This window comes from Parasteatoda tepidariorum, chromosome 3 (genome assembly GCF_982258835.1).
Source record: "Parasteatoda tepidariorum strain Cologne lab strain chromosome 3, Ptep-v5.0, whole genome shotgun sequence".
Classification (NCBI taxonomy): domain Eukaryota; kingdom Metazoa; phylum Arthropoda; class Arachnida; order Araneae; family Theridiidae; genus Parasteatoda; species Parasteatoda tepidariorum.
Genome location: NC_141757.1, coordinates 12,074,357 through 12,088,721, shown reverse-complemented (window position 1 = coordinate 12,088,721; position 14,365 = coordinate 12,074,357). Strand labels below are relative to the sequence as shown.

At 28.7% G+C, this 14,365-nt stretch overlaps 1 protein-coding gene across 3 annotated transcripts in view; it reads right to left on the bottom strand.

Annotated features, from left to right (window-relative positions):
• Positions 1-2,083: 2,083 nt before the first annotated feature.
• LOC122268427 (adhesion molecule nephrin) overlaps positions 2,084-14,365 on the bottom strand; it is a 161,471-nt gene continuing 149,189 nt past the window's right edge. For all 3 annotated transcript variants that reach the window (XM_087158811.1, XM_087158809.1, XM_087158810.1), the window contains exons 12-15: positions 12,186-12,259; positions 9,676-9,791; positions 6,681-6,857; positions 2,084-2,209 (exon numbers count right to left, since the gene is read on the bottom strand). In XM_087158811.1, the coding sequence (XP_087014937.1) occupies positions 6,825-6,857; positions 9,676-9,791; positions 12,186-12,259 (223 nt within the window). In that variant the 3' untranslated portion in view covers positions 2,084-2,209; positions 6,681-6,824. The remainder of the gene's footprint in view (positions 2,210-6,680; positions 6,858-9,675; positions 9,792-12,185; positions 12,260-14,365) is intronic.

Genomic DNA, 14,365 nt, shown 5'->3' with positions numbered 1-14,365 from the left:
GTAAAACAAAATTATCAACTGCTTCGCAATGTTTTGTGTGAAGGAAGTTGTTGTTGTTCATTTACGTCGCACTAGAGCTGCACAATGGGCTATTGGCGACGGTCTGGGAAACATCCCGGAGGATGATCCGAAGACATGCCATCACAATTTTGATCCTCTGCGGAGGGGATGGCACCTCCGCTTTGGTAGCCCGACGACCTGCACGCGAAGTCGAGCACTTTACGGTAGAACAGTTTAACGAGGACCAATACCGCACACCCTCGGTCCCTACGCAGGCTGATCCAAGTGGTCACCCACCCGCACACTGACCGCAGCCAGTGATGCTTGACTTCGGTGATCTGCTGGGAACCGTTTCTTAACGATCAGTCCACTGCGGGACATGTGGAGGAAGCAAAAACGCATAACAACTTTTGATTTTCTGAGCAGATTCAGTCCCTGGTCAAATTATTAGACGAACTATAAGATTCTATGCAAAATCTTAATTATCAGGTGATACTATACAGCTTTATTGCTTTTTCGCGACAGCAACCGGTTTGCACTAGTTTACGTTCGTATATAAATAGGTAGAATTAGACGATATATAATTTAAATTAGACGATTGGATTAGACGATATATTAAATAAATATAGGAGATTAATTATATCAGGTATTTTATTAGTATATTATAATAATTAGACCAATTTATTAGACTCACTGTAGTTTTTTTAATAATTACATGTTTTGACCAAGTTTATATACCGTACTTTTATATTTAAACATATATGTAATGGGTTTTTATTCAGGAAATTTTTTATATACATCCCATTTGTATTTATTTTTAACGTATTACATTGCAATGTTAATCCATTGATACACTAATGTAAACAAGTACAAACCGGTTTCAGCAGCGCAAAAACAATAAAGCTGTATAGTTTCACTGATAATTAAGATTTTACATAGAATCTTACAGTGAGTCTAATAATGTGGCCAGGAGCTGTAGTAACATTCTAAAAGCCAATTTTAATTGCCTAATGTGCTGACTTAATTTACTAATTAATTTGCGATAATTATTTAGTAAGTGCGAAATCATGTCCAAAAGCGTACTTTCTTTGAATAAACATAAGTACTATATTAAAATATTTGGAATCGTAACTATCAAAGTATGAGTGTTGATGCAATCTGGAAAATAACTTCGTAATAGTAAAGTTCATGTAATTTTCTGTAATTTTTCATTTAATAATGATTCTATTTTTTTAAGTTTAAGGCCTCATTTGAAATTATTTAAATTTAAAAGACGACAAAAAAGGAGTTTATAGCTCAGAAACTTACTAATTAAACTTTTTTAATAAATGTAGTTTGAAGTTTTTATTTCTAAAGAACTATTTACCTGATTTTGTCCGAATTGTTCATTTTCCTATTCAAAATGATGTAAAAGTTTGAAGTTCTTGCATTTCAAAAATTACTGAACAGAAAATGAATCATAATTCCTCGCAAAAGCTGATTTTTAATTATCTTTGATCCAACGAGTCTATCTTTGGAGTTATCTTCGATTTTTATAGCTGCTTAGAAGGAATTACTGAGACAAAATGTGAGCCATGCAGCTTCGAATTTCAGTAATGTTTTCTTAACCTCGTGACAACAAACTCATTAAATATTTGAAAGTATAAAATGCAGATTTATATATTTTTGTTAAATTTATATTATTTCTGTCAAACTCAAATATTGTTTTCTTTATAAAACCTTAAAACTTTTAAAATTTTCAAATAAATAAAAGCTTACGAAGCTTTATAAGATTCAAAATTACAACATTAAATCATATTGATCATAAATTTTTCAATAAATAATAATAGTTATTCAATAATAGAATATAATTCTCGTGGTTTTTAATAATTTTTGTTAGCACATAAATTAGTTCGAATTTTAATACATAAACAACAGAATGCATTCAATTTGAGCTATGACATGGCTAATAGTGTATTTAGCAATAATAAGCATGTTGCGAAAACTTTTACATCAATTCACTGTATTAAATTGTCAATTTTTTTAGTAATAATTATATCCCGAAGTGATTAAATAACTATATACTTGTGATGAATGATTTAAGGAGATTTCTAACACAATTTTAGATTAAATTTATTTACACATCTTTATAGAAAAATAAAATTTTCAAACAAAGGCAACTCTTTATACATTCTCCTTGTAGATGTTCTTTCAGCATCATTCATTATATCTAAAATAAATCAAATTTACAATTAACTTCAGATTTTCACTAAAAAATATAAACTATTTCTTTTAAATAATTTTTATTTAAGTTTATAATGCTATTTTTCAGTATTTTGTTATTTCATAAATATCAAACAAAGTTATATTTTTCAGGACGCCGTCATATTGAAAAAAAAAATTTCTTCCATGTTAAGCTGCAGAGAAATAATGAGCCCAGAATACCCTTATTAATTCAGAAACTCATTTAAAAAATTGAATAATTTCTGTTTCATATTATTCATTGAAATATATTCTAGTTACATTTGTTGCAAACTTTTAAATAATAAAACTCTTCATATGTTAACACTTTTTTCTTAAATTTTAAAAATCTTGTTCGGAAAATATTAATAACCTTAAAATTTAGAATTCATTAACTTAGCCCAATGTTAAATTTTTCAAAGAATAAAATGAAACTAAATTTATTTAAAAATATTAATTAGTTACTGAATAAATATGGAAATTCCGGACAAATAATTTTCTCTAGGTTTATAGGAAGAAAGTAAAACAATTTTTCTTTCTGAATAGAATTTCTTAAATGAGGAAAAATTTCATTATTTTAACGTATATACAATTTTAAAGAAAACATTGTTAAACAAAATTGTTGGAATTTTGTTAAACAAAAACCAAAACTATCATGCCTGTTTTCCTTTTCTGACTGCATTTTTTTAATTGAATTTCTAATTAATTCAATTAAATTGATTTATTTTAAATCAAACTTGATTCATTAATTACTGATGTAAATACTGTAATGTTATTTAATGCATTTAATTCTTTAACAATTCATTTTATTATCGTCCATTAATAACTTTACATTAAGTTAACCTAGGAATATATATTAAAAAAAACTATTTCTGCAGCAGGTTTCTGATACATCGTTTTACAGTTTTTTTTAAAATCTATTATATATAATTCTCTTACGTGGCTCCCAAATTTTGGCTGTATTTCTTTTCCGTCAGTGGCAACGTTTGCTTTGTTTTGTTTACGTTTTAAAAACACTGAAGCATTCTGCCTTTTAATGATGTATTTCTGATCTAATATATATAATTCTCTTACGTGGCTCCCAAATTTTGACTGAAGTACTTTGTACAACTAAATAAGATTCTTTTCATAACACTTAAATACTTACTTTATTTTCTTCATATATCAGTCGGCAAAGAATTCTGCTAGGTTAAATAACATTTCGCTAAAAAAATAACGAATTCTAAAAGAAATAAAAATAAACAACTAAAAAAATATAAATGCTGTTGCCAGTCATAGAATTATTTGAAAGTTAACTTAGCAACATAAATCAAAATGACATAGAAGCGCAACTAGATCAAAATTATGATTCCTGAGCACTTGACGTAACAAATCCTTCAATTCTATAAGTGTTGTATCACCAAATGCCCAAATTAACAATTGTGTTTTGGAAGAAATTCTATAAAAAGTTTTAAATAAACAACCAACTTCTACAACTGCTTCTTGAAGAACTTGGCTCATTGATTAAAAATATTGTTTTAATTTTGCAGTACTAACTTTACTTCTACTTTCATCATTGCTATGACCCTCTTTCATTACATTTTACAACTTCATGCTAAATTTGAGGACTTTAAGTTGTTTTGTGGTTGAATACAGACATTTAGAAATCTGCACATAAAAAAGTAATATTTAGAGGTTAAGAGTTGCCTCAGAAAAATTTGAATTGTTGACATTGAATTTAACAATGGACACAATCGTTTTTGTGAAAAATTTAATTGTATTGTTGATATCAAAACTAAAAAGATTGTGTTTCAACTGAACAATACTACCTTAATTTTTACTTTAGAATTGCCTCGAAGATATTTGAATTGTTAGAAATGACTTAAACAAAAAGTTTTATTTTAACTGACAAATACTATATTATAATTTTACCTTTTTCTATGACTATACTAATTTTCTAATACTAATTTGTTTTTTATACATTTTATATTTTTGTGATAAAAAAAACTTATAGTTGTTCTGCTTCTAAACACTGATGAAAATACAAAATGATGGGTTTCATCAACAATCAAAAATATTTACATTTAATTTACAAATTCCATATTATTAAGGAGGCACCCTTCAAAGAATTAAAACTACATATCTTCATCAAAACCGATGCTTTACTTCCGGCGTTCAATGGCAGACTACTATTTCATATTGTCTTACAACACATGGCTTTAGCCCTCTGGTGGGAAAGACTTTGAAACAATACTTACAACAGTTACTTTTCTCAACAACTGAAATTTAGAATAGTGTGATTAAGAAAAATATGTGAACTGTTTGCAATTTCAAATTAATATTGAAATGTACAGGTTTAGAATTTTCTACAATGAAAAGTTTTCGGAACATCAGTATTCAAAAAAGTATATAAAAGCTAGACGTTAAGAACGTATCCAATGAGCGAGCAGAGTGAGCATTGGATTGCGAAGCAATCCGAAATAAACTGCGAAAGCAGTTCCGGGGGTTGGCAAGCGCCAGCGAGCAGGGGGGCGAAGCCTCCTAGTAAATACATATTTCTTAAAAAAAATTAAATTGCCTCATATAACACTCAATAAAGACTAATCTTCAATAATTTCTAGTCTTAGTTAGTCTTAATCTATTAATTTTAAATTGCATTTAATCCTTTTAATTAAAAGCTGTTATTTTTATATAAATAGTAATTAATTAATAATAACAATGCCTATATAAATGTTAATAAATGTAATTTTTAAATGCTCAAAAAAGGACTTATTAATACCAAAGTCAAAATTCTTGTCGGCCCCATCAAAGAATTTTGATGGTTTATGTTGGCTTCAGTGTTATTCAAGATGGTCCAACATCATTTGATGGTCTTGGTTTTTGATATACCAACAAACTTCCATCACTTCATGATGAAAATGATACTTCAATACTATGATGGTTAACCATCAGGAGAAGTTTGACTCTCATGGACCAACAATTCGTGTTGGTTCATGATGGTTCCAACTATGCATTTCCTTAAAGATTTCATGGGAATTCTTGTCAGTTCTCAAGAATATACCATCAAAACAATTTGGCTTTCTTCTATTCTGAACCATCATAAATTTTTCCGAATTCCAACATTATGATGATGGTTGTTCATGATCGATCCAACTTTTGATTTCTAAGACATTATGATGACAAAATCGTGATGGGTCAACATGTACAAACCATCAAAACAAAATGCTATTCCTATGTTGGACCATCATAGATCATTCCTACATTGAAGTGATGGTTACTTATGCTGGTTACCATCAAAAAATATAATGGCTCATGATGGAATCATGGATGGTTACCATCAAGATTATGTTGGGCTATCAATGGAAAACCAACGGAAATTTTTACTTAGGTAATTCCTGATTTACTATTAGCTTTTTGACGTTTTCTGAAAAGAAGAAACCTTTGGATTAAAGTAGAAATGTTAGAAAATACTAGCGGAAAACAGTGGTTATAAAAAAAAAACTCACTCATGGTACAAAGAAAATTGAGTTTTGATCTTCATCAAGTAGATGTAAAATGATAGCTGCTATTTAAATGTCATTGAATGGAGTTTCCAAACAATATAATAATATCAGAATAAATCAACAATAGTATTTTAATATAAAAATCAGTCTTGTTATATAAAACACAAATGTATTAATATTAAATAGCCGGTGAAATTTCTTTTTCGCATGGGCACAAGAGAACTGAAAATTAAAATATTTAATGAGTGAGCAGTCGTAAGCATAAAAGGTTTATCTTGCTAAGAATAACCACTCTACTATACCTAAAAACCCTTTTTTTTTTAAATTATAACTACAGCTATTAGAAAGGTAAAAGGGTGTATATTACAATGAAAGTTTATTATAATCCCCGTGGAAGTTTCTGCAGTAAGATTTTTTATTTGGGAAGCAACGAAGTTTAGATTTCTTTATCTGCAGGACTTTTTTCCCCTTTTCTGCAACATTATATTCAAAATACATTTCTTGGAGGTGGAAAAAAACGCTAGTGACTTCTTTTCTACTTTCTTTTGAGAATAAAAAAAATTCGCAATGATTTCCTTTAGCTAGAATTTCAGATTGATATTGTAAAAAGTAATTTCAAATAGCAAAAATTTAAAAAAGGCCAACTGTAAAAATATTTTTTTGGAACAGGAGATTATCAACAGTAATATTAGAATATGTATTTTTTTTAATATTTATATTTTTAAAAAAATACTATTCTGCTCTAAACATGAAGGAGTTTTATGAAAACAGAAAGCGATTCTGTTACTTTAAATTAGTAGCATATATATTTGCTACTATTAAAAATGTCTCTCAGAAGGGTATTAAGTACTAGAGAGAATTGTAGCAGAAAGCCTGAAACAATTCTGCCACAGGGATTATAATCATAAAACAGTAAAAATAAATGAGTTAGCACATTTATTTTTAATGTTGCATTACGATAAAACAAAATTATGGTACCTTTAAAAAAATGTAGAAAATTTTAAATATAATTCGATTCCAACAGCTTCCCCTCTCTCTTTCTGTAACAAGCCCACTGATAATACAATAGATAAGATAAAAGTTAGACCTCATGATGATGATTGATGAGTAGATGTGTTCTTATCACTCCCTGCTATGATCAGCAACCTCTTCACTCTGAAAGATTTAATATAAATGTATATCTAGTTCGTTTACCAGGAGTTGGCACTTGGATCCACCTCCTAGGATACTGAGTTCATTTCAGAGCGGAAGTAAGAGGAAAAACATCTCCGCACTTGAAATAGAGACAACCCTTAATGCTTGCCAAACGCAAACAGCGAACTCTACTATACCTTTCAATACTCTAGCCAAATAAATATATTTTAAAACTTTGTGCTTTTCGAGACATTTTGCAGGGAAAACAAAACTATTCACTCAAAAGTGAGAAATATCATCAAATTTATGAAATATTTAATATTAAAAAAATGAACATAAAGATTGCGAAATTAATGTTTTTTTCCTACGAACGCCAAATGGCAACCTTTTTCAGGATTGTCCACATCCTTCTCCCAAAAATAGCGAAATAGTACAGTCGGATATCACGTGACGAAGGCGGTGCCAAGTGCCAACTCCTGGTGAACGATCAACAGTTATTGTAATTTTCCTTTAAACTCCATTGAAAAATATTTTTATTAACTTATTCAAAATCATAAATTTTAACTTGTTGATGTAAAAGTAAAAGAAATGTTTATTAAGCAATACTTAATCACTAGCATATTCTTCTATTTCTATATAGTAAAGGGATTATAACCGGTATACTCATTATGTCTGTAAGTATAAACAAGTATATAAGTATTTGTAAGTAAGTATTTATAAATATAAATTTGTAAGCTGCAACTGTTGTCTTTACACAGTCTTGGACTCCAAGACAAGAATATATGTGTTAGAAATCACGAGTAAATATTTGAGTAATATAAGAATAAAAACAATGGTATCAAATTATCACTATAGTTTGTCTAAAGCAGGGGTGGCGAACCTTTATACACCAACGTGCCATTTTTTCTAAAAAAATTGTTTAATGAGGTCATAGACGTGCCGTCAAATAATTTTCACTTCGTGATTATTGGGAAAATAATAATACTAAATACTATCAATTCAAAACTCTTTATTTACATTGAAAAAAAAATACATTTTGCCAAGTCTTAAAACAATTTAAAGTAACATCAGTGTGACTTCTGTTGCTGCAGATTCGATGACAAATAACTTATATTAGGTTGTAAGATGTTAGTTTAAGCGGAACTGTTAATTTTTTTTTTGTTGCTAGTTTTTTATTGTCAGCTTGCTTTTTATGGTTATTAATTGTTTTTTAGCATTAATTGTTAATTTTTTTATTAATAATTGTTTATTATTTTGTTTTTTTTGTGAATTTTAATTTAATTGTTAAATATGCTTCATAGTGTAATAACATTTGTGTAATAACAATTCATAGTGTAATAACAATTGTGATCGGTGGCGTGCCCAAAATATTGTGTCTCGTGCCGTAAATGGCACGCGTGCCATTGGTTCGCCATCCCTGGTCTAAAGTAAGAACTCCGCTAGCCATTCGTCTGGCCTGTGGCGGTGACTATGGTAACGAGGTATAACTATTTAAAGTAGAGATGTGGGATCAATGTTTAGGGCATGTTTATGGTCGGGTCGGCGTGAGAAAGTGAATCTTTTTCTTCGGTCTGGAGTGCAAAGAAGCTACCCTCCCTGAAATGCGCTATTCTTGTTTTCATAGCAGCAGACGGCTTCAGACTTTGTGACGGGGGAGTTCTTACCGAAGACAAACTATAGTCAGGATTGCAGGACCGAAAACAAAAAAATTGTAAGAATGGTGGAAAATAAGAAAAGGGTTGAAATGGGATAATTAAAAACGAAACGTCTCTAAGTGTCAAATTGATTCAAGGAGTTCCTTACCGTTTTTTGTTTTTTCCTTTGTTTGAATACTAATTAATGATCCCCATGGTGGGAAATATTGTAGTATAAGGCACAGAAAAGTAGTCCGTATTAGTTACGGTCATTTTTAATAAGTGATTTCACACAGCTTGCAAAAATTTGAAAATGCGAAGATATAATAAAAATAAAATTTCCTTTATTTAGTCACCATTTAACACATACAGAATCTTATTTTGATGGTTTTAATTTTAAAAAAAAGTACTAAGCATAAGCAGGGAAAAATATGTGTTTCAAAGCTTTGGTAAATAAAAGTTTGCATATTATTTTCGTATCTTATTTTTCTTTCAGTGTATAAAAAAAAAATACTTAATTTTATTGTGTTATTACACTTCTAACAAAACTAAACCTTTTTTTGATACCTAATCACATATGCTGAAAAAGCAAAGCCGATGTTAAAAACATTATTCGCGGAAATGAAATTTAAAAAAACAAGCAGGTAAATCACTGCATGCAGAAACATCTTTCGTCTTTCGAACTACTTTACGAGATAGCTAAAAAGAAAACTATTTTTGTTTTTCTTATCGAAACATTTTTACCGTTAAATTTACGTTTATAATCGTAACAAATTAACGTAAATATGACTATGCAACAAGACGTAAATTTTCGAAATAAAGCGTTTTTAAAAAACTGTCGAAAAATATGCACGCTAAAATAGCGTACTTTTAGTACGTATTTTTAACGAAATATTTAAAGGTAAAACAGGTATACGTTTTAACAAATGATCCAAGGGTGAAAATCATGACGTTAAAATTATGTCAATTTTGTGTCAAGTCCAAAATCTTATAACGTACTAACGTTAAAATTGACGTAATTTTAACGTTAAGTCCATAACCTTATAACTTTCTAACGTATTTTCAACGTTTATTTGCCCTTTTATGCTACGTGGGTTGTTTCTGAGATGAAAAATTAGGTATGAATAACTCAAATATCTTCTATTGTTGGCAATTGCCAGAAATAAACAATAAAATCTTAAAGTTTCAATTCAAATGTTTATTACCTCTTCTTCTTGAATGCATGGCTTACACATGCTTATCTCATATTGAACTGATTTTTTAACAATTGACGTTTCATACAGAAATTCAGGAGAAGTTTTTGACGTTAGATCAATATATTCTGAAAGAAAAGTAACAATTTATATTATAATTTTAAATTCATCTCAGTATATCAGTTTGAACTAATACTCTCGAAATTTAATTGTATATATTAGCATCACACTTCAGTTACAGCTTAGTATCGCCAAATGGAACAATAATATCCATTATTTATTTTCTATATTCTACTGTAAGGGAAAAAGGAAATGAAAAAATTCCTTTTTCCCTTTTTTAAAAAAATTGTGCTTTCATTTAAAGCATGTCTAGACTAATACCGTATGCTAAATTAATAGATTTACGCAACCAGCCACTCTCCTTTTGCATAATTGGATAAGTATCTAGCGCATTTTATAATCTGCCTAAAACGTTTTATATTTATTGCAGAGTATCCACAAAACTTCAGGCTAATCAGGAAATGCGTCTGAATTATTTAAGGTATTTTGCAATTGACACAGAATTGCCATGACGTAATTCCCTTAATAAAGGTATAATGCAATAAATATATGCAAAATAGTCAATATTTTTTTCGAAAACAGTCTAACCTAAAAATATAAAGCAAATTAGAAAACACTGAAAATTTTCCCATTTATCTTGGCACATTGCAAGGAGGTCAATTTTTAAATTAGTCTATGACATATACTTTTATAAATGTAGTCTGCATTCTTTTCGTAGTTCGTAAATAAGTTCTGGCTTTTAGGGCTGGGATAGCTTGGTTGGTAGGACACTAGACCCAGGTCCAAGAGGTTATGGGTTCGATCCCCGCTTTCCGAAGACTCCCCGTGTAGTAAATGGTGACTGATGCACGTCAAATCTGTCAGGTTATATAGTCCTCCATGTTCCCTTAACAAATCATACCTCTGGGGGTAGTGATCCAGGAGTTCTCTTGTCTTCTGGATTGGGTTTAAAATTACAAGGCTACTGAGTTGAATATTAGCAGTCGCAAACCCTAAATGGGTCGGCTGTTCAACGACTGTTATAAAATAAAAAATTTCGGCTTTTGACTCCACAGATTTGCAATCGTCAGTTTGCAATCATCGTAGTTCTGACGTCATTATTTGTTCCAAATAATATTCTACAAATTCTGGATCGGAGTTATCTTTTATACGATAACAGGTACTACTACTATGCCACGCCTTTTGCAGTTGAGTTTAGTGTTATTGGTATGTAACAATAAAATAAGTAAATAAAAAAATGCGAAATAATTTGAAGTCAATTGTTGTCAAAGAAAAAAAAATATTTGTCCACTTGTTCAATTTCTACGCAACTGTACACAATTTAAATAAGATAAGGTGCATTAGTTTTTTTTATCAATTGTGTTCAACGATTTTCGAAATGGAGTTATCTGACAATCCATTTTTCGTTTTCGGCCAATCGATCCTACTGACAAGAATCTCTACATCCTCTCGCTCTTTCTCCCAGAGTTTTACTCCGAGTGGCTTAAGTTTAAGAAAATACTCTTAAAATATTGTTTTTTTAAGATTAAATTTAAAGGTTTGAAAATGCCAAAGAATCTTTTTTTTTAAAAAAAAACTCCTCAACTCATAACCTATGTTTCTCAACCGGAGCCTTAGTTGATTGGAATTGAAATTTAAAAAAAAAAAGATAATATAAAAATGTAAATGAAAGTGGAATTTGGAGTATCTACCCTTAATTGTTCGAAGTAGGTTTGCTTTCCTTTTATATCGTGTATTATAAGAACTAGGGATCTATTCAGAATTTTTGTAAAAAATCCTGTTGTTAATTTTTAAAAATATTTGCTCATTTTCTGAATCTAAAATTATAGTAGAATAGCATTCATGTCAAGTTACTTTTATGTGAATGTGTAAAAATTATTTCCAGCCTTTGTTATACAAAAATAAATGTATGTTTCAAGAATTTAAAAGCTATTCAGTTCTAAACTTGTTTATTTTATCTTTACTTAAAGCAGAACTTATTTAATTAAAATAAGTTTTACTTTAAAGTTTAGTCGTCATTAACTCACTCGATTTTTGAAAAGGAATTGTTCATTAAGTGTTAATAAGTTATTTTTTGATTTTAGATATAATATTTTGTAAATAGTCCGTGTTTATGATAAAATATATTTGAAAGAGTTTGTTTTTAAGATAAAATAATTTGTGAAGAATTCGATTTCACAATTAACTATTTTCTAAAGAGTCCGTTTTTACTACGAAAAAATTAGTTCCGAGATGTATTTTGACCTTAATTTCATTTCTCAAATTTGATAATCGAAACGCATTTCAACACATTGAAATAATAGTAACAATTTTTTTTTATTTCATCGTGTTACGTTTAGAAAAAATCTCTCATTAATACAAAATACTTAAAGCGTATAAAAAATTCGTTTCGAAAAGTTTTGATGATGTTATTTTTTATGAAATGCTTTTACAAACATAAATAAAAACATTTTTATATATACCTGCAGAAACTTCAGTAGAATGATACGAATATGGACTGTTTTCATGAATAAAAAAACTCGTTGGCTTTGGACTTCTGAAAAATAAGCAATATATGTCCATTTAACGCATAACCAATATATATTCATTTACAATAAAAATATTTATAATGCCGATTTAAAAAAACAAATAATTATTTTGCGTGTTTTATAAAATTAAGTATTTAGAGCATATGCTCTAAACAGAATTTAGGAAGGTACATCAACTGGTACGTTACATTTTTATTTTGACTGATTTCTCAAGAAACTTTTAAATAAACATTTAGGGGAGAGTCGGATAGCCCCGCCCACTTAAGGCGTATTGCTTATATTTCTAATAATATTGAGTAATAATCAATATTTTTGTATGTTCCTATTGTTTTATCGTCTAATTAAGTAATGGAAAAAGAATAAACCAAAAAAAGAATAGTTTAACTTAAAAAAATAGAAATTTAATTTCATGACTACTGTACTCAATATATTTTCAAAACTATTGTTTACCATGTTACCAGCTGCATAAATACTTGAATTATGAAAATAATTTTTTCTTAATATAACAATTAATGTCCGATGGCCCATTGACTTGAAAAAATATTCTAAACATATGAAATTGACATTGGGCGGGGGTACCCGACACTCCCCTACTAAGATTGAATTCTTAGTAACAGTGAAACAAAATTCTTAGAATCGTTTGCATCATTGAAAATTAATCTGAAATAGATCAAATATTTGTCAGCATTTTTTTTTCAATCTATCTAATTGTAAATTCTTATGGCATTATTTATGATTAAAATACATGAATAAGTTGTAGTCATCTCTAATCTCAAATCAATCGATTGCAAATCGAAGATGTTTTTTAACTCACAATGGTTTTTTACTTTTTATTGAACGTAAATTTATCTTGTGAACCCTATTGCATTACAAAATATAATAAAAATTTAAAATGCGTAAAAAGATGCAACTCTGAATACTTTTCTAATGATAGGATATTTGCAAACTAAGTGCCGATAATCGTGGTTCAAAGAAACAATTTTGTATGTACAAATTATTTAGGGTTACCTGTTAATTAATTTACAGAATAGGACAGAAAAACGTATTTTCTCTTATCAAACAGACTCTTTTTTAAAAGATTTGTATTTTTGTCTATCGAAATATAAAGAGCACTGTGCAGTAATATTATTGAACTTTACATTGTAAACAGGGTAAGTAACCAAATCTTCCAACAAATAAATAAGCATCTTTTAAGTACTTTTTAAGCACTTTTTAGTACTATATACAGTAACAAAATGAAAAATAATTTTCAAAGACTTGACATGATCATGATAAAATAACTAGTTTCAGATAAAGAACTCTTTTCTTGGTTATACTAGCCATTATAAAATAATCGAGAGATTTTTTGGTTAAAATAACTTGTTTGCAATAGCTTGAATTTTTAAAAGTAGGGGAGAGTGGGGTCAATTGTAACATTTTTTACTTAACTATTTTTAATTAACAAAAAATTCAATATATTATTAGTATTAATTGACAGACGAGTAAAGTAGACTATCCTCTACTAGAAAAAAAATTAAATACCTTATTTTAAATGTTATTATATTAGTTATTAACAATTTTTGACAGTCGTACACTTGTTACAATTGTCCCCACTTACGGGGTCAATTGTAACAGTTCATAAATTCAACTAAAACATAGTTAATTATACATATTATCATAGTTGTGATATATTTTTTTTATTGATCAAAATAGTAGTGATACTTTAGGAATAAAAATAATGAGCAGAGACCTAAAGGGTTAAACTTTTAACTTTAAGGAGTAAAAAATTTTAGTTTATGCTTTGAATGGTGACAAATAAAATAATGCACATGCAACATAATAAAAATGATATAGGAAACTATTGGTGGTTCTTAAAGAGTTAAGTAATGGTTTGTAAACATAAGATTATTTATTTTCAGCTGTTACAATCGTCCCTTTACTTATTGTTACAATCGTCCCCAAGACGCCATTTCAGCTTCATTTGTTAAAAACAATGCTAGTTAATTAACAAAACTAATCTCTTTTTTTTGAAATGTTAATTAAGGTGTCCACTTACATATTCGGTTAATAATTTTTATTTGTTTAAACTAAATTACTTTGTTACAATATAATATTCTAATACCAAAAAAAGTACT